Consider the following 20,675-nt stretch of genomic DNA (forward strand, 5'->3'; position numbering starts at 1 on the left):
AAAAAGAAGGTACTAAAAATCGACAAGGCTTTTCAATAGGCTGTGTTCTTGCAACTATTGCAAGCAGCTTGCAAATATTCTTCTAAGCAAAATGGTGCGATAGTTGCTATACGTTGATTACAAGATTTGTGGTACCTTCTCTAGCCTGAATTTATCTGGTAAAACGACTGTATCAAGTGACTGTTAAAAATGTTTGGCTTGTACAATAGAACTGTAAACGGAAGTTTTTTTTTTTTCTAGAACATAGACTTATATAGTTGAAGCAAGAGTAACGGTAATGTTTGTCAATAGCCTTAGCAACACCATATATATCGACTCTCGCAAGGAAAATAAATGGATAATCATAGTTACGTAAATTAGAAAGTCCCTCATCAGAAGCTAATGAAAAATTTTTTTCCGAAGCCTTCGTTAAGTGAGTTGTGTAATAACTTTTTGGAAAACGGCTAAGAAGAGTCGTCTAGTAAGGTTAAGTTACCAGAAATAGGCTTATCGATATTTCATTATTTTAATACTACATTTACGAATGCATGGATAAGTAACAGTAAGAAAATTACGTGTAGCATATTTAATGCTTGAATGCAGTCATTCGAAGCCCCCCTTTACGCCTCCCAAAGACAAACACTGCAGAAAAACTTGGCTGCGTGGCAAACTCCATTTTTAAGTTTACTAAGTTGTCTAATATACGTGATATACCAGTGGGCTTGCGAGTGGCAAATCATGGTACTGCTGCGAACATATCAGATCATAAGTTCCCTTACGTGGTCGGTAAGGATGACGCAAAACTGGAACAGAACGTTCCTGAAAAGCCAGTCACGAATATGTGAAGACACATATCTAGTTATTGATGGCTTCACAGTTCCCTCTTTTTATTATCGAGAATCGTCTTTTTTTATACAGAAGGGTTCGCATTAAGGTTAAAACAAATAACCGAATGTTCACTTTAATGTGGAGGGAAAACAGTATTTGAAAAGGCATTGGGTTCGATACTATATCGAGAGTGTTTGACACATCAGACATAGTAGGCTTCGTTATCTCTTGCTGAAATGCAGAAATGACACGTAAATCTAAGCATTATTTCTCATATGAGACGGAAATGGTAGTAATTAAACAAGCTGAGTGCACAATCTATTGGCTGTAAGGTTAACATCGCCTCGTAAATAAAGTGCGTATGATGAAAATATTCAGATACGCTAATAATCACATCACGCAATTCATTTACGAATGTGGGTTTAAAAAAGAAGACACCTATAATTGCCTTTCGGTGACCAATATTAAATGAAACCCAGGCGATTTTAAAGCAGTAGTAACAAAAACTAACAAAGGTTGTCTTTAGAATTGGCGCGGAGAAAGCCGACTTCGCGACGCGCAGCCCGATCGTGCCTATGGACTGCGAAGATATGGGCACCTGCAAATATTTCCGAATAGTCACCATTAGTCGAATGCCGCATAGTTAAGACGATAACGTATGGGGAGCAAGTCTCAATCGTTGAAGATAAAGAACTTGTAGATATAAGTGTGCGAAGTTTATTTGCGAGTCGATTGCTCGTGCCTGTTCCGCGCAATAAAAGAAAGATTTCCGCATAAAAAGATTTCTGTGTAAGTATCTCTGAAAAACACAAGACGTCCTAATGCTGTAGTATAATACAAGCGGTCTTTTACACCACTTTATTTGATCTAACCATTCGGCATGTGCCACCGGGCGTGCGCCACTTCTTGGCCAAGCCTTCAGACTCCTCTTCCATTTGAACTCAGATACGACAATGTGCTCGCAACGAGAAGCTACGCTCGTGGCCTTATTTTTGCGGCTCGATACATTGAAGTGCGGAAAGGAAGCTAACGATCGGTTATCGAAAGGACAAGCACGAAGGCTCGTGTTTGTCCTTCCGCTAACAGTTCTTTTTCTTTCCTCACTTCAGTCATGGAGCTGAAAAATCACGCCATAAAGTTCGCGAGCGCGTCGAACAGTTTGCTTGCGAGCCCTCCAGTTTAAATGAAGAGGAGTCTGGAGGATTGGCCAAGGAATCGCACATACTAAGCAGCACATGACAAATGGCTAGTAAAAAGAAAATAAAGTGCAATAAAAATTAATTGATAATATTACACTAATACATTAGGACTTCTGTCTTCTTCGGAGCTGCGTATGCAGAAATATATGGTAACGTGCTAAGACATTTTTTTTACGCAGAACATTCACGCACTGGCTTTACTTTGCCGGTCAGCATACAGGCGTTGTAAAAGCCCGTTTGCGGGTGCTCGATGTCGCCTCACAAATAACCTTAGCGTATCTATATTCACAAATACATCCGTCAACGTGCACGCCGACCTAGCAGCAGCTTCCAAGCCAAAACCGGCAGGGTAGGCAAAGAAAGCTTCACTTTAAAATAAACATGCATGGAAAAAACTGCGCAACATGTAAACTGCTAATATAAAAGCTGCTGCTACTACACTTTTTATGTGGCTTAGGGTATGGTTATGCTGTCCTCCACTGTGCAGGTAGAGCCACCTGCCTGCCACCTATCGCGCACCCTTAATAACTCCGCACCGTGTTACCAGAGGCTTCTTATTCATTGTAATTGCGTCCGTGCGAGAGAGAGAAAGAGAGAGAGAGTAATGAAAGGGCAATGGCACGACGACATTCAAAACACAACGTCACTAATTTTTATTCGACCATCAAGGGACTGGAACGGCCTTCCACACGCCATCGCAGCCATCACAAGCCCATCTTCCTTTACTGAAGCTGTTGTCACCCATATCTCAAAATGAACGCCTGTTTCTAATGATTATTTTATTAACCACTTCTTATCTAATACCCCTATAATGGGGTTTTTAAGGTAATAAAGTGAAGTGAAGTGGAGTGAAGAGAACGGCATTCAAGCACGACAATGACGAGGACAGTCATGGTGCCAGCGATAAGGCGAATATTGCGATGATGCCGCGAAGACGAGCGCGGCAAAACTACGACGCAGCACCAACGCTGATGAGCGCGACGACGCTTGTCTGGGGCATCAACAACATCACACCGATGGGATAGGAAAACGATGACGTTGAGCGCTTGACGACAATGACACGTAAGGGACGACGACATCGACACGCTGCTCACCACATCCACAAGTTTAGAAGACGACGGCAATATGAAGAGTGCGTGACGGCGGCCATGACGTCAATGGAAGCACTACTTAGGTTCTTTGGCAGTAGAAGAATGTGCAGACACATTCAACCGTGATTGCCAATGCAAGTCAAAAGCCTAAACAATCCAATGAACTAAAGAACAAGCTAACCAACGAAACAAAGAACACACTAACCATTGGCCAAACGAATGATTCAACGAGCCAATATAATAACGACTGAAAGATAGAATGAGCGAATTGAACTGCCCAATTAATGAACGGGCGAACGAACGAACATTTTCCTTATCGAGTCCGTCCACCGACCATTCAGCACAGACCAACCACGAAAACGGGTTGAAGTGGCCAAAAAAAAAAAAGGCTATTCACTTAGAAATCGCAACCATGAAGATCTTACAGTACACGTTGTTGCTGTCGCCGCCGCCGCTGATTAAGCATCATCGTCGATGACGATGCTCGGTCTATACATGCTGAGTTCCTACTCTTTCAGTTTATTCATGTCACCGACGACATAGCCAACGTCACGTCATCGTGCCAACGTCGTTGTGTCGTAATCTTGTCGTTGAGCTCAGACTGTCGCTGATTATTATTATTATTATTACTATTATTATTATTATTACTAGTAGTAGTAGCAGCAGTAGTAGTAGTAGTAGTAGTAGTAGTAGTAGTAGTAGTAGTAGTAGTGTAACTACAGGTTGTTAAAAAATGCAACAAAATAACTCAGATCCACTTTACCTCTTAATGAACGCCGTGACAAGAGAAAACAGGGTTCAAAAGTGAAAGTAAGACAGAATGTCCGTACTCCACACAGACAAGTTTCAAGGATCTTCCACAAAGAAAACAGGTACGGACAGAAACAGAATGATACGTTATGCACTTGTCTCACTAATAATGCAACATGGGCAAGGGAAACACGATTGTTTCTCATTCTAGCCAGGTGCATTGTGCTACGAAGAACTTCTTTCCCATAATGCTAAGGTCGCGCTTCAAGTAATCTCAGGGACATGAGCGCCTAGCTGTGACAACAGAAGGTACACGGCCCTGTGCGACCGTCTAGGAAAAGCTGTCGAAAGGTGCTTTCTCAAGGTTACAGTGGCGCCGAATATGTCCGGAATACGTGCGACGAGGAATGTGTCCTACTTCTCTGGGCACACAAATGTCATCAGCACTCTTCTCTCGACAAGCATCACACGTTGCTTTCCTGGTCGTGACATCGCTTCGCAGGTGTTGCACTATGCATCCGCCAAATTTTGCGGTTGCAATTAAAAGAAACTTTCTGAACGTTGTAGTAAAGCATAGAAATTGTAGGATGTGATGGTCTTGCAAAAAGAGTGCATCAATTCGCTTGCTGCATAACATGAAATCAAACTAGTCTACATTTCGGTGTTGGTGGTATATAGTACTTAAACAAAAAGCCTCGCTTCAGGTATGTTGGAACGTAAGCGATGAACACGCATGTGATTTTTCGGTCTGCAAAACTTCTTATGGCAGATTGCGACTCGGAATATTTTAGGCTGATGGTGCCACGACAGAATCAAGAAGAAAGGTGAAACGTTGGCAAACCGAAAGCTGCCAGCAGTAATCCCCGAATACACAAGCAGCTAGCTTAAATTAAGTTCCGCAAGAACGAACCAACAGGTTATTTTTTTTTCAACGCGTCGACATAAAATTAAGCGACGCGCTGTACTGAAAATAGACTGTAGCGCATTTCTTGTTGAGCCTGCTTAGCAGGCAAGAGAAAGAAAGTGTTTACAGGAAAATCCAGCGGAAAGCATATCGCGCTCAGCTTCTACCACAAAAATTGACTGAACGATAATTACACTTCAAAACACTTGCAAGGATTCCGCTCACCTCGTCTGCTGGGAAGCGCAACTTCGCCCGGCTGTCCGCCCCGCAGTGCTTGAACCAAGAGCCACGGGGATAAACTAGCTGCCAGGATCCTTTCTGTCACCTTGTGAAGTCTTCAAAAAAGAAGCGTGACTTTCGTTCGGACAGTACAAGCTAAAAGATATTCACGAGAACTGATAAGTACTCTTGCGTGCAACGTCAAGGATAATCGACACTGGCGAAATGGTAGCCTAGACGAAAGGGAGTCGCGATATCAGTGCTGTCTACATCGCCTGCTATGCAGCGAAGGCGACGTTTAAATGCAAGCAAATGACTGAAATCAAAGGAACAACGTCAGCGCAGACGCTTAATTCGAAGATGCTAACTCGCCAACTAGCCGTTTCTATAAACAAATCGTGATAGCAAGAGAAAACTTTGCCTCCCGTGATTTTACACCAAACGGCCGATCTTTTGATCAGCAGCATACCACGTCGCTAGAACAGCTTGCCACCAGGTCCGCAGGGCAGACAGCAAGACACCAGGCGGCCAGACCTGCCACCGGTTTCTTCCGCAGGGCAGCAAGCTAGGTACCAGACCACTAAAAGTCCTGACCACCACGACGACAGGTTGGGTAGAGAGTCACCAGGCCTGTAAAAGAACTGGCCATCAGATCTGTACTGCGGAAAGGAACATACCAGGTCGGTATAACAGCTAGCGACAAGATCCGCAGGTCGGGAGACAAGGGAGCAGGCCACTATAAGGTCTTGCTACCAGGTGCGCCAAGCCGCCAGCATGGTACCAGGTAGCTAGAACAGCTTCCCACCAGGTCGACCGGGTGGGAAAATCACGAGGCGTATCGAACCGCTGGCCACCAGATCTGCAGTGTGGGAAGCAAGACACCAGACTGCTATGAGAGGTGGCCACCTGGTCGACAAGACTAGCCACCAGGCCTGTAGAACAGCTGGCAACAAGGTTCTAAATACATCACGCCGCAGGAGAACAGGAGGTCACCAAGTCTTCAAGGTAAGCAGCACGACACCAGACCGCGTCAACTGATCATTAGTTCAACAGGGCCGGCAGCAAGGCACAATTACGTAAGAACTACTGGCCACCAGGATCGCAGGGCAGGCAAGTCACCGGGCCTCCCGAACAGCTGGCCACCACATCTGCAGTGCGGGAAGCAAGAGAGGGAGAGAGAGATGCAAATGAGAGAAAGGCAGGGAGGTTAATCAGGGGAGCAAGACAGCAGACTGCTATAAGAGCTGGCCAACTGGTCAGCAAGGCTCACCACGAGGCCGCTAGAACAGCTGGAAACAATGTCCACAATAGACCAGGCCGCCGAAGAACAGGTGGTCACCGAATCTGCAACGTGCGTAGGAATACATCAGACCGCTTCAACTGGCCATTAGTTCAACAGGGCCAGCAGCAAGGTACAACTACGTAGGCACTACTGGTCACCAGGACCGCAGGGCAGGCAAGTCACCGGGCCTCTTGAACTGGCCACCACATCTGCAGTGCGGGAAGCAAGAGAGCAGACTGTTATAAGAGCTAGCTACCTGGTCAGCAAGGCTCACCACGAGGCCGCTAGAACAGCTGGCAACAATGTCTGCAATACATCAGGCCGCCGGAGAAAAGGTGGTCACCGAATCTGCAACGTGCATACGAATACACCAGACCGCTTCAACGGGCCGTTAGTTCAACAGGGCTAGCAGCAAGATACAATTACGTAAGAACTACTGGCCACCAGTACCGCAGGGCAAGCAAGTCACCGGGCCTATTAAACAGCTGACCACCAGATCTGCAGTTCGGGAAGGAATACAGCAGACTCCTATAAGAGCTGGCCACCTGGTGAGGAAGGTTCGCCACGAGGCCACTAGAACAGCTGGCAACAATACCCACAATACACCAGGTCGCCGAAGAACAGGTGGTCACCGAATCTGCAATGTTCATAGGAAGACACCAGACCGCTGCAATAGGCCATTAGTTCAACAGGGCCGGCAGCAAGATACAATTACGTAAGAACTACTGGCCACCAGGACCGCAGGGCAGGCAAGCCCCCGGGTCTATTGGACAGCTGGCCATCAGATCTGCAGTACGGGAACGAAAACAGCAAACTGCTATAGGAGCTGGCCACCTAGTCAGCAAGGCTCACCACGAGGCCGCTAGGACAGCTGGCAACAATGTCTGCAATACACCAGGCTGGCGGAGAACAGGTGGTCATTGAATCTGCAACGTGCATAGGAAGACACCGGACTGCTTCAACTGGCCATTAGTTCAACAGGGTTGGCAGCAAGGTGCAATTACGTAAGAACTACTGGCCACCAGGACCGCAGGGCAGGCAAGTCACCAGGCCTCCTGAACCCCACATGGCCACCACATGTGCAGTGCAGGAAGCAAGACAGCAGACTGCTATAAGAGCTGGTCACCTGGTCAGCAAGGCTCACCACCAGGCAACTAGAACAGCTGGCAACAATGACCGCAATACACTAGGCCGCCGGAGAACTGGTGGTCACCAGGTCTACAACGTGCATAGTAAGACACCAGACCGCTTCACCTGCCCACCAGGTCCACAGGGCCGGTAGCAAGATAAGATACAAGTACGTAAGAACTCCTGGCCCAAAGGACCGTAAGGTGGGGACCAACACACCGAGCCGCTAGAACCGCCCAGACAGCCTAGTTACTGTGAAATAAATTAAGAGTGGCGCACACCAGTTGGCACATACACTGACTCAAGATGGCATGAAAGGTCATTGAAGAGCGTCACCTACCATTACAAACTTTGCGACAAAAGTTGGCCTGGAGTTTGGTAACAAACCCTGATCCTTCAGCACAGCAGCCCGATGTACAGTAGACCTCGGAATATCCGATGACCCAAATTGGCGTGAAAGACATCAAATGCAGATTAACAAAGCAGGGTGAAGTTTCCAAAAAATGCTAAGCGCAGTAAGTAGGAGCCACAATATTAAACTTTCGCGCACAGAACTATGCATAATATTATCGTTGTAATCTTTGCGTTGTGTCGTATTCTTTTAAAATGCTCTCACTACGAAAAGCCACTTGGTTCAGTAGAGATACCAGCAGTCATAAAGGCACTAGGTAATCAATGAGTACAGGACGCTTACGTAAATAACTTGGAAAATATCTACCGAGATTCCACAGCTACCTTCATTTTCCACAACAAAAGTACGAAGATACCTATAAAGAAATGGGTAAGACGGAGACAAAAGCTCCAATGACATTCACTGCGTTCTTGGACGAAGTATTCAAGCTATTAAACCTGGGAAGGCTTAGGAGTGAGGATCAACGGCGAATATCTCGGCAACCTTTGATTTGTCCTGTTTAGCAACACTGGGGGGCCAGTTATAACAAATGATTGAGCACCTTAACAGAGCGAGTGTAAGAGTGGGCTTGAAGATTAGTGCGCAGAAGACAAAGATAATGATCAATACCCGGTCCAGTCAGCCTGTATAGTCTGCGAAGGAGTCCGTTTACCTAGGTCAATTACTCACACGGGACCTTATTCATCAGACGGAAATTCAAAGAATAAAATGGGTCGCAGCGCATACGGCAGACATTGTGGATCCTGACTGGAAGGTCACCATTATCACTAATAAGAAAGGTGTAAAATCAATGCATTCTAGCGGTGCTAAAATATGGGACAGAAACGTGGAGGTTAACAGCGAAGTTCAATAACAAGGATCGCGCGAAGAGCGATGGAACGAAGAATGTTCGGTGTAACGTTAAGAGGCAGGAAGAGAGCGGCGTGGGTCAGAGAGGAAACGAGGATAGCCGCTATTTTAATTAACATTAAGAGAAAAAAAAATGGAGCTCGGCAGGACGTGTAATGCGTAGGCTAGATAATCGGTGGACCATTAGGGTCACAAAATCGGTGCCAAGGTAAGCGCAGTCGAGGACGTTAGAAGGCTAGGTAGGTTGTTGAAATTAATTCGCAGACGCTATTTGGAATTGGTTGGCGCCGGACAGGGTTAATCGGAGATCGCAGGGAGAGGCCTTCGTGCTGCAGTAGACATAAAATAAGATGAACCCGCCGTGGTTGCTCAGTGGCTATGGTGTTGGGCTGCTGAGCACGAGGTCGCGGGATCGAATCCCGGCCACGGCGGCCGCATTTCGATGGGGGCGAAATGCGAAAACACCCGTGTGCTTAGATTTAGGTCACGTTAAAGAACCCCAGGTGGTCAAAATTTCCGGAGTCCTCCACTACGGCGTGCCTCATAATCAGAAAGTGGTTTTGGCACGTAAAACCCCAAATATTATTATTATTAAGATGATGATGATGATGATGATGATGATGATGATGATGACAGAATATGACCCTAATAATTAGAGATTCGTTAACTGAAACTAATTATGCCCAACCTAGTCAGGTCTCTAATCATTCTCGTCTCGTTTGCAATGTGCGGATTCAATTCTATAATGGCCAATGGCAAGCCGGTGCAGCAGCTTTGCGCCGAATAGGCTTGCGTCACCACCCACCAGGCAAAGGCATGGAAAACTGCAATGTGCTTCCTTTTTTGCAGCTGCTTTAAATTATTCGGTATAATAATCTACTGCCACTCCGGGAATATGAGGGGCACCATATTGAGTAACTGCGGGCAAATGTTTACCTAGGATTATATGGTAAGTTAGCGTAGTACGTCGAGAAGACGGGTTTGACTGCAGGGATGCTGGAGTGAAAAGTGTAGCCATTGAAGCAGTGCACACGAATCATTCATAAGTGAAAATTCGTTGGAAAGTAGCCTCAAATACGCGCACATACAGTGAAGGATAGGATAGGATATCGTTCTTCGATGACGCGTACGGGGGAGTGGCCAAGATTGAGATGGTATTAGGAAAATGTTGGTACAGAAAAGACTGGCAAAATTGCCCATTGAAGACGGATAAAAATAATGTTTGAAAAACTTGAGAGAATCGTCTTGAAACAGCTATGAATTCCTCCACGGCTGAGCAGACATCCCTGTCGTAGCTTCCAAGAAAAGAAGCTGTAGAGGAAGGTTATATAAAATGAAAAATATTTAAACCAAATTGCGTGAGCGTTGGTTCTAAAATGTTTTTCCTTAAGGAAGAAAAACGGCGGCACAATAAAAAGATTATTTATGATCTCATCTACGGCACAGAATGGGCTCAAATGGGAGGTTGCCAGACCAGCCCTGTGACAGTAAAAGTTTAATAATGTTGTCCGATAGCGTAACCGGGTAAAAATTTACTTCCGTTTTTCTGGTGTGAGAGGAATTTTTGCGCCAAGGGAATAGCAGGTGTCGACATTAAAGAAAATTTGCTGTCGCTAGGCTCAAAAAGTCTAGAGCACTTGCATATCTCCTGAATCTAGTAGTAGTTAAGTAAGCTGACGCAGGAAGTAATCACAGTACCGGGTCATTGAGGGTCGCTCTCGCAACACTGTCAGCGAGTTCGTTCATGTGTAATACCCTATGACCAGGTACCCAAATTAATATAATTAAATTTATGCGTGGAAGCACTAGAAAATGAAGTGTACGTAGAAGTTTAGTAACACTATTTCTTGTGAGCTTTGTACATAAAGATAAAGAATGCGTTATTATGACTACCCTCGATATTGATGAATTTAGTTTACGTAAGGTTAACACTACAGCTAGAAATTCAGCCAGAAATACGGATAAGGAGTCAGGAATCCTAATTCAGAATGACTAGTCTAGAGCAGGAGCAAAATTGCCAATTCCAGATTTTTCTCCGCACAGTGAGGCGTCTGCTGCAATGACCGTATTTATACCTTAACTCAATAAATGATCTTGTAATAGTCCATATTTAATATATTGTGAGAGAAATTTCGCATTGTTTGCGTAGATGTCACTATAAATTATTTGTATGCTCGCTTGCACATCGCAGTTAGGTGGCACCTTCCAAATATGTACATTTAAGGGGTTAATGTTTGTACAAAGGCCAGCTGTAGCGTACAAAACCGGAGCCAGTGTACTCCGAAAAATAGGGCAGGCTAGGAAATGAATATGCTTTCCAATATTCTAATATGGGATTTGTACATAAGAATGTTTGCACCGTCAGCAACCGAAATATGCACAATATTGAGGGAAACACGAGTTCTTGACGTAAATCGTTATTAGCAACAAACTTCGGTAACCTGCAGCACATTCGCAGGGCTTCCCGCTCAAAAAAGGCAAGGGGGCGTAATTTATAAGCTGGCTACCAGAAAATAGCACATCCAAATTCTAAAATGGGCCACGCACACATTTTATATATCAATAGCACCTTAAGTGAAAGGCGAATGTTGTTGAACCAGCTTTCTAATACAGGGAGCCAATCTCAGGGAGCCACTGTCTGATGCATAGAAAGCAACATCGCCTGCGTATACATATGTTTGTACATCTGGATGTCGAGGAACGGAACTCATCGAAACATTAGATAATAGTGGAGAAATGACAGCTCTTTGAGGAACACCTGGCGATTGATTACCTATGTTCGACGAAAATCCCCTTCAGTCGAATTTACTCCCACTTAAAAATTCACATATCCCGCTTACGAAATAATTTGGAAACTCCAGATTTCGTAATATGTGCAATAAAATTATGTATTCTATGCTGTCTTGGGCTTTGGTCTAGTGTCACAATAGCACCTATCTGCCTTTGGCGCCGTGATTTCATTCTACTTTCTAAGTCCACGTGAGTATGCCACATTGAACATGATGGTGGGGATCCAATTTGGCAGGGATTAAGCAAGTATTTCTTCCCTACAAATATAAGCATACACGGACATAGCATTCTTTCAATTATTTTCACCGAATTTCAGGTAAGCGCGATTGGTCTAATGTTATCTATTGCATATGCTTCCCCATGATTTTTAAGAACTATAATTATTTTAGCAATTTTCAATGCAGACGAAGTCCGTGAAAATCTTATTGAGTGATCTATAATATTTCGAAGGTTGGTGTCCTATCTTTCGTCACTTCAATTTTTTTTAATGATCATCTACACATATAGGCGCTATAAGGTGCTATGGGTAACGAGACAAACCGAGGTGGTGAGTTTGCGCAAAAACAAACAAAAGGGACAAATACTCGAAAAGAAATATGCGTGCTTCTCTTGTACTTGTCCATTTCTGCACTATCAGAATATATATTATATTATCAACGAATCCACGTCGTAACGTTTTCATGAACAGCTTTGATGTGACGGGGCAGTCACAAAATTTCTAGTCATTGCAGGGCCCAGTATCGCATGAAATCAAGATACTGTAAACCACTCGAATCAAATAAACGTTTCTTGCTTCATTATCGCAAAAAGTGAAAGGTGCATTCGTTCTCTATACACCTGATGCATTTCTAGGCGCTAGGTTTTCACACTGTCGCGCCTGCTGTCGTCCGGCTTGAGTCATCGTAACAAGCAGCCAAGAATTGCGTAGGATAACGTGGTCTCTGGAGTAGCAAGGCGACGAGCAGAGAATAGAGAGAGAGAGAGAGAGAGCAAATGATAAAGGAAAGATAGGGAGGTTAACCAGGACTGAGCCCGGTTGGCTACCCTACACTGGGGAAAGGGAAAAGGGGACGGAAAGATTAAAAGAAGAAAGGAAAGTCTACTGGGTATATCGTTCGGTCACTCAGTCCAGATCACAGACGCTGATTCAATCCTGTAGCCTTCAAATATCGCAGCAGAGCTTTTAGCAGAGAATAAATGCTCGCGGTGCCTACCAGCTGGTGGTTTTGTCCAAAAGGGTGCGGCATATATATATAATTGACTTATTAAAACTCAGTATCCGTCCACTCTGTGAAGGATGAGCAGCGAAGCTGTGAATGTGCGTCCCTAAATGGCGAACTGCACCCTCGATGTGGGTCGGGCCGGCCTTTGACTGTCTTTGGAAGCGGCCTGTTTCACTGCCGCCGCGTTTAGGCCCGGTATTTTACTATCCGCACGATTTTTTGTCTACACACGGACACGATAGTGGGGAAAGTAGCCATTAACAGCTTCACTGTAGAAAAACAGCGCATAAGTAATGAAATACAAAATCTCAATGCATATGATCCGGAGTAAAATTTTGTTTCCTGTATTGTCACGCTGTTTTAGAAGCAGCGATGTAGAAGTTGACCCTAATTATCACGTCTCTGTCAGATGCATGTCTTATGAGTAAAAATTATGCGCTTACTAAGCATAAGTCCGAAATTGTATCAAGCGAAGCGTAAATGAAGCTTGTAATGAAACACCGTACAAAGTACGACGATGCATACAATTCTGTTTCCGTTCATCGTGCGCATCGTGCGATTCCGTGCAATTTGTCTATCCACACAAAAGTTACACCTTTAATCTTTTGAACTTTTTCATGTTTGTTGACTATACCGTTCAAAGCGATGAAAAATTCATAAACAAAATCGGGCGCACGCACAGTATCAGGTATCTACGCAGAGATGTCACAATGACAAAGGCGGCTTGTTCTTGTCGACGGAAAAAATGGCGATGACAGGTTCATGGTACAAATTCTGCACCTGTTATAACAGTGGCACAAGCCCATTTCGCAGGAGTGGCCAAGAATTGGCTCACACCTAGTGGGACATACCGAATGGATAACACAAATAAAATAAATTAAATGTGGTAATTCATTAGGACGCCTGCTTGTTTCAGAGGCACTTTTGTGCAGAAACACACCTTTTTATTTTCACAGAACAGACGTACGACATGGCACTACCTTGCCGGTCCAGACACAGGGGTTAAGCCCGTTTGCTGGCTCTTGTACTCGCAACCCCCACGCACACACTACATTATATATATATATATATATATATATATATATATATATATATATATATATATATATATCAGCCACTGCGTGGTCTATTAAAAACACGACGTGGGTTGCGTTGGGACATTATAGAGGCTAAAGCGATCGAGTCGCGAAAGCAGATTGAGCACTCGCATTTCTTTGACCTCACTGATCGTCAATAGCAAAACGACAGCCAACGCGAAAGCGACCCACGATTTCGATTCAGGTTACATCGTCCCTTAGAGCAATGAAGACAGTCTTTAAATACGAAGAAATTGCTGAAATCAAACAACGCGAAAATAACGAAGTTAGCACAGACGCTGATATTGCGTGTGTTAAGCGGCAACTCTGCCAACTTGTCTTTCTAATTAAAAAAACTGATAGACAAGAAACGTTTGCCACCTTTGATTCCGTAACGCATGCACGATCTTCTGATCAGCAGCCGAAGAAGCCACAAGAACAGCTTGCCACCAGGTCTACGGGGTGCGCAGCAAGACACCACATAGCTAGAAGAGATGGCCACCAGATGCACAGGGCGAGCATCGCAGCACCAGGCTGATAGAACGGCTGGAAACCAGGTCAGGAGGTCTGGCACCGAGGCACCAGGTTGCCAGATCCCCAGCACACAAAGTGTGGGGAACGCTGCATCAAGACACCAGTATGGAAGAAAAGCTGGCCAGCAGATCCGCAGGATAAACATCAACACGCCAGCCCGCTAAAACAGCTGGCTACAACGTCCGCCGGGGCAGGCAGCATGACAATGGGCCGCTGAAACATCCCAGTGATCCAAGTTCGCGTGAAAGACCTTCACTGAAATGCGGCACACTGAAAGTTGGCGTCGAGAATAATTACTTAAGGGTAGTACGTACCCAATGACACACAAAATTTAATTCTGAGCTTTTACGTGCCAAAACTATGCTTTGAATGTGATGCACACCGTAGTGCGAGATTCAGGAATAAATAACAACCTAATTTTCTTTAGCGGGCACCCAATGGGCGGTACGCGGGCGTTCATGTACCTCGCCCCAATCGAAATGCGGCCACCGCGGCCGGGATTTGATCCCGCGCCTTCGGGCGTAGAAGCACGTGGCCAAAGCCACTACGTCACCACGACGGGTAAAGGCGAAGAACCAGCGACCAAAGATGGTTCACTGATGAGCGGTACATACAGAGCGAGTCACATTGGCGTTAATGTGGACGAACGATCGCGCCTGCTAAGTATTAGATCTCTGCGAGCCGCGGGAAGAGCTTACGTTTCAAACCAAACGCCGTTTGCCCTTCTCCTCGCGAGCGTCGCACCCCGAACCAACAGGAGAGTCGACGTATGTCGCACAAGTGCGCATACGTACATGGCAGTGCTGTGACGTCGCTCACACTGCCACGTGACACAGTTATTCAAGGCAACAGCAGTTACTTTTTAGACTGCTGCTTTAATAGACCAATTGAAGTTTATAGAAATAGTAAAACCTACAAACCGAATGTCTGAGTCATTTTAATTCGCACCGCAGCAAGAGAGACGTACTTTCATTACGTCTAATTGTTCCCATGCGCAGCCGCGCGCGCGGAAGGCGGAGCGTGTTTTCTACTGTGTTCCAGCGCGCGTTCACGCTTTGATGCGCTTACGTCCAACAAAGGAAAAAAGAACTCTCTTTTTCCTGAAATCATGGGTTCGCGGCACTGAAATATTTATACCTGCGCTAATAATGAACCGATTTGAAAAATCCATGCGGTAGAAGCTCCCTAAAGGGGACGTAAGAACTTCCAGGGTACGGACGAAACTTGCTTCCGACCTACCTTATGAGGAAGCTTTAGCTCGGGTGCTCCCATCTAAATACGTGTGAAAGGAGAATTCGTTTTTCTCAGCAGCACTCCGCCAAATTTGGCGAGGTTTGTTGCATTTAAAAGGAACTTAAAATCCAGCGACTGTTGGTTTCGAAATTATTTAGGTCGTCAACAATTTCTTAAGTTGCAAAAATCGAAAATCTTCGGGAAACCAAACTATGAAGTTTATAACTCTGTCGCTCAGCAATGAAAAATATCACAATTCGGTGAATTTCATCTAATAGTACATCTAAAGCAGACAAAATTGATACGTTACACATGAACCTCGAAAAATTATGGAAATAAAGCTTTTGCGGGACCCTTGTACACAACGTAACGAACTCAGGTAAGATAAAGATGTCGAATTTGTCCGCTTTCATTGATGTAACGGGTGCCGTTTAAAGAAACGCGATAGCTGTTCTTGACAATGAGCTATTAATTTATAAGCTTCGTGCCTCCATTTTCTCAAACTTTCTAATTTTTCAATATCGTAACGAAATTCAGGCCCTAAATCGAAATTCCGCTTGGAACATTTACTAGAACTTAATTCTCTCAAATGCAACAAATTTTATTAATATCGCTCCAGGGGTTACCTCACAAAAACGTTTCTTTTTTTCGTTTTACGTGTATTTGAATAGTCCGCGTCGGAGCTGGGCCCGAGCTAGAGCTTCCGCTTGAGCGGAAGCTTTAACAAAATTTCGTTGCTTCCAGCCAAAACCGTGTGTTCCTCATGGCTTAGCGTTACCTTGACTGCCAGGAAATCGTTACCTGGATTTCCTTTTTTCTCGGATATTTAGTCAATACAGAAAACTGTCCATGAAACACAAACATGCAAACTTTTATTTTGCGCACTTTCCACGAAAATATTCGAACACTTAGCGAAGTAATGACTGTAAACTGCGATAATTCGCTGTTTGCTTTTCGTTAATATCTTGTCATATCCCATTCCACAGCAACCATTACTGACAGTCCAGATTTTATTGAAGAGTACAGGGTAGTCACAAGGTAACCTGGTCCAAGATTCTCCCACTCTACAGGCAAACAGCTACCCACAGCTCGTCCACAGTCACCGAATAAATCCGCTGTCGCACCATGCTCGCTTCCATGCGTCCCCATACAGTTTCGCAGATGTTCATGACAGTGCCCTTAGCCAGCCAGGAGAGCAGATGTACTCTACGAGTTTCTAGGTGCTCTTCCACAATCTTCCCAGTGCGCACCGGCGCAAGGTCATGCTTGGACACAAAATTGGCATCTGAGAAAGCGGCGTGGGCGTAAGGGAGGAGCACGTTGTCCAAGATTTCGCTACAGTAGGGCTTCGGAGTAAAAGCGCCATCGATGAGGTGCAGAGGCCCGACACCATGGCTTGACACCGCGCCCCACACGTTCACGCAGGTGCGTCCGCTCCCGGCCACCCCTTGCACGTTGGCTGGCTCGTAACTGCACGGAAATCACATTAAGTCCTTCACACAAAATAAAGACCGTTCGGGAAATAGTTCTTACCTCTCCCTCTTGCTCGCCAAACTCGCACGCGTTGATGCAGACGGGTTGAAAAAGTCGATTCGCACGGGGATGAAGACTCCGCCCCACTCATCGGAAATGCGTCAGGCGTGCGCTTCGGCAAACAGCAGTCGTGACGCCTTGCTCGGGGCACGTGAGGATGGGCTTTTCCGCAGCCACAAAACTTCGCAGTCCAGCACTACAGAAACGTCGCCACGTGGTAACAATGGGAGCGTCCACTTCCGGCAGCTCCCGCACTTCGCTCACGCACTGCAGCCACTAAAAACTGCACCAACCATAAGCGCGTCCTCATCCGTTGTTGCACTTGGTCGACGCCGATGCGGGGCGTCGGAAACGCGGCCTTCATTGCTGTATGCTTGTATAATCCTATTTACTCTGCATAATCCCTGGTGCGGCATCTGCAGCAGGGCACTGATGGACCTCTACCTCTCTTCTCCAGGAACACGGGCCATGCTGACCGTTACAATACGCCCACAAGTATAATGCACACAGGTGGGAACAACCTAGCTACAGAACAAAGAATGATCTTGGGGAACATCGGCAAAAGATATCCGCAGCAGCGGCAGCCTGTTTTATGTCAAAAGGATAGAAAGTTGGGCGAGTTGGTACGGTAACATGATCTTGGTCTTGGATTGTAGCGCGAAGTGACACGGACAGAGAGTAGAAGCAGACAAGACGAGCGCCTGTCTTTATGTCCACAGGAGAACGAAGGCCTCTCCATGCGGTCTCCAATTACCCCTGTCCTGCGCCTACCGATTCCAACTAGCTCCTGCGAATTCCTTGATTTCATCATCCCACCTAACCTTCTAGCCTATGCAATGACTACGGCCTCTCGCATCATTAGCTATTCCAAGACAGATATCCCTAACTTCCCCAGAGGCCTCACCTAACCTTAAGCAAACCGCATACTCTCTAGCGCATCCCCATCCCGTTGCCGCCGCATTCAGCTAATCTGGGCCCCGCGCCATTCGGACCTTGCCGGGAACGAAGCCGCTCACGACGCTGCCCGAGAAATCGTCCCCCGGACGCGTCAGCCGTCATCGGAGCCGCGAGTTCTTCCCCTCCCTCCCCCCCCCCACCCCCGGCTACACGCAGCTCAGCAGGCTGAAGACGAGGCAGTCGTCTCCTGGCACGGCCACGCGAAAGACAATGACGACGTATGGTGAAATCCTCATGCATTACCGTAAGGCAAGAACGAAGTAGCCACCTCCTGACAAGTCACTCAACAAGTCCCAGTCGAGAACATGGCGATTATTGCAGACACGCACATTCTCCACACCCTAGCTATACAGTCACATCCACCGAGACGTTTACACACCACAATCCAAAGCGTGCGGGGAAGCTCGCGCCGACCTCGACCACATAATCTGGGCATGTGCCGTAGCGACACACACCTTTAAACACACCACCAACCCTACATTTGAAATCACCACACCCGAGCAGTGGGAGCCCGTGCTGCTCAGCACATGGCCGGAAACCAACTCTGGGCAGTCCGGCCGGCACGACGCCACCAAGACTAAAGGTCTGGCCGCCGCCTGAGGAAGGGGGGAGCTCTGGCGGGGCTAGTCTCCTGGCCCCGCCCCTCTTGACCCCAGCAAGGCCATTTCATTAAGTTTTCTCTCTCTCTTGGTACCCATTCTGTAGCCGTAATGTTCCACCGGTTATCTAACCTACGCATTACATGACCTGCCCAGCTTCATTTTCTTCTCTTGATGCAAGTTGAATATCGGCTATCTACGTTTGCTCTGAGCCACACCATTCTCTTCCTGTCTCTTAACTTTACGCTTAACATTCTTCGTACCATCGCTCTCTGCGCGGTCCTAAACTTGTTCTCGAGCTTCTTTGTCAGTCTCCAAGCTTCTGTCCTATATGTTAGCACGGGTAGGATGCAATGATTTTACACCTTTGTTTTCAATGAAAGTGGTAAGTTCCCAGTCAGGATCAGACGATATCTGCCTCACGCGCTCCAACCCATTTTTATTCTGTAAATTTCCTTCTCATTGTCAGGGTCCCCTGCGAGCAATTGACCTAGGTAAACGTACTTCTTCACAGACTCTAGAGGCTGACTGGCAATCCTGAACACTTGTTCCCTTGATAGGCTATTGGTTATTATCTTCGTTTTTCTGCATATTAATCTTCAACCCCACTCTCACAATGGCTTAGGCTGGCTTCAGTAGCGGCAATTGAAGTGGGAGGTAACGCACGAAGGCCACCAATAGGTAAGCTATCCCAAGTAACGAAGGGCCTAATAAAGAAACGACAACGAATGAAAGTGTCGAAAAAAAATTTTCAATCAACATAGCAGTACGCGAAATGCTGATGGTGCGGAATTATTCAAAAACACTTGCAAAAATTGGTCTCACCTCGTCTGCTTGGAAACTTTGCCCGGCTGTCCGTCGCTCGCTCTGTTCGAACCACGAGCCGCCAGAATGTCCTACAAAAACGAGCAGCCAGCATTCTGTCAGTCACTCTGTGGTCCTTTCGAAAAAAGCTGCGTGAGTTGCGGCCTGACGCCGGAAGCGTAAGCTATGCACGAAAGCAGGCGGGTGCTATTGCACGCGATCACATGCGCAGACATACGGCAAGATGGCAGCCAAGAGCAAAGCAAGCCGTGGTATCGGTGCAGGCTACATGGCTCGCTATCGCCACGAAGGCAACGTTAAAATGCAGAGAACTCGCCGTAATCAAATGGCGCGAAATAAACGATGGCAAAGAGACTGATTTGGACGATGTTAGCCTGCCCACTCGGCAAACTTGCCGTGACGATGCAGGAATCCCGACAGAAAAAAAAGAGAGGGAGGGCACTAACTTTGGCCGCCTGGGATTCTTTAGCGTGCGCGTGACCTTTCGATCTCCAGCAGAAGAGAAGACGTAGGCCTTATCTGTTTTTCGCAGAACACATCTTGCGCGAAACTCGAAAGGAGGAGGACGCCGTTCTGAATTTCACTTGCATCCCCCGTACATCGGTGATAAGTGATGGGCTATCGCGCTTTTATTGTGGCAGTTCCTGCGCAATTCTTTTTGAGCGCGCTTATAACTCGGAAGGAGGAGGACGCCGTTCTAAATTTGACTTGCATCCCCCCGTACATCGGTGATAATTGATGGGCTATAGTGCTTTAATTGTGGCAGTTCCTGCGTAATTCTTTTTGAGCGCGCTTATTTATACTCAGGTGTCTTATTTTACATTCTGAGAGTGGTACAGCACAACATGAAATGAAAAAAGCCGAGCCAGCCAGAAGAAGAGACCTTTCGCGCGTTTGGCCGGCGCAAGGAACACACACCCGCGTTACCACCCTTGGAAATTACTCGTCGCGTTTTCTACAGGCGTGATTACCGAAAGAAGGTATCTGTTGCGGGGCCACACAAGGCGTCACAAACTTGTCACCCTAAGATTCAGTACACGCCGAACTGTCACCACGGTCGAGCTGCTTTTTGCTAAGTGCGTCACATCGCCAGGCGCGGTGAGGTGCCTCAAAAGTATCCCAAAACGGTAAAGAAATTACAATATTGTTTGAGAGAATGCGTCACGAACTTGTCCCAGTAAGATTTGGTACGCTGGAAACTGCGTCACAACGCCGGGCACGGTCACCGCGCTTCAAAAGTACCCCCCCCCCCAAAAAAAAAAAA

At 46.2% G+C, this 20,675-nt stretch overlaps 1 protein-coding gene across 1 annotated transcript in view; it reads right to left on the reverse strand.

Annotated features, from left to right (window-relative positions):
• Positions 1-14,215: 14,215 nt before the first annotated feature.
• Positions 14,216-20,675, reverse strand: part of LOC142559256 (uncharacterized) — a 28,432-nt gene continuing 21,972 nt past the window's right edge. The window contains exons 9-10 of the mRNA XM_075670881.1: positions 16,584-16,967; positions 14,216-14,351 (exon numbers count right to left, since the gene is read on the reverse strand). Coding sequence (XP_075526996.1) covers positions 14,216-14,351; positions 16,584-16,967 — 520 coding nt within the window. The remainder of the gene's footprint in view (positions 14,352-16,583; positions 16,968-20,675) is intronic.

Source organism: Dermacentor variabilis, chromosome 10 (genome assembly GCF_050947875.1).
Source record: "Dermacentor variabilis isolate Ectoservices chromosome 10, ASM5094787v1, whole genome shotgun sequence".
In the NCBI taxonomy this organism is placed as follows: domain Eukaryota; kingdom Metazoa; phylum Arthropoda; class Arachnida; order Ixodida; family Ixodidae; genus Dermacentor; species Dermacentor variabilis.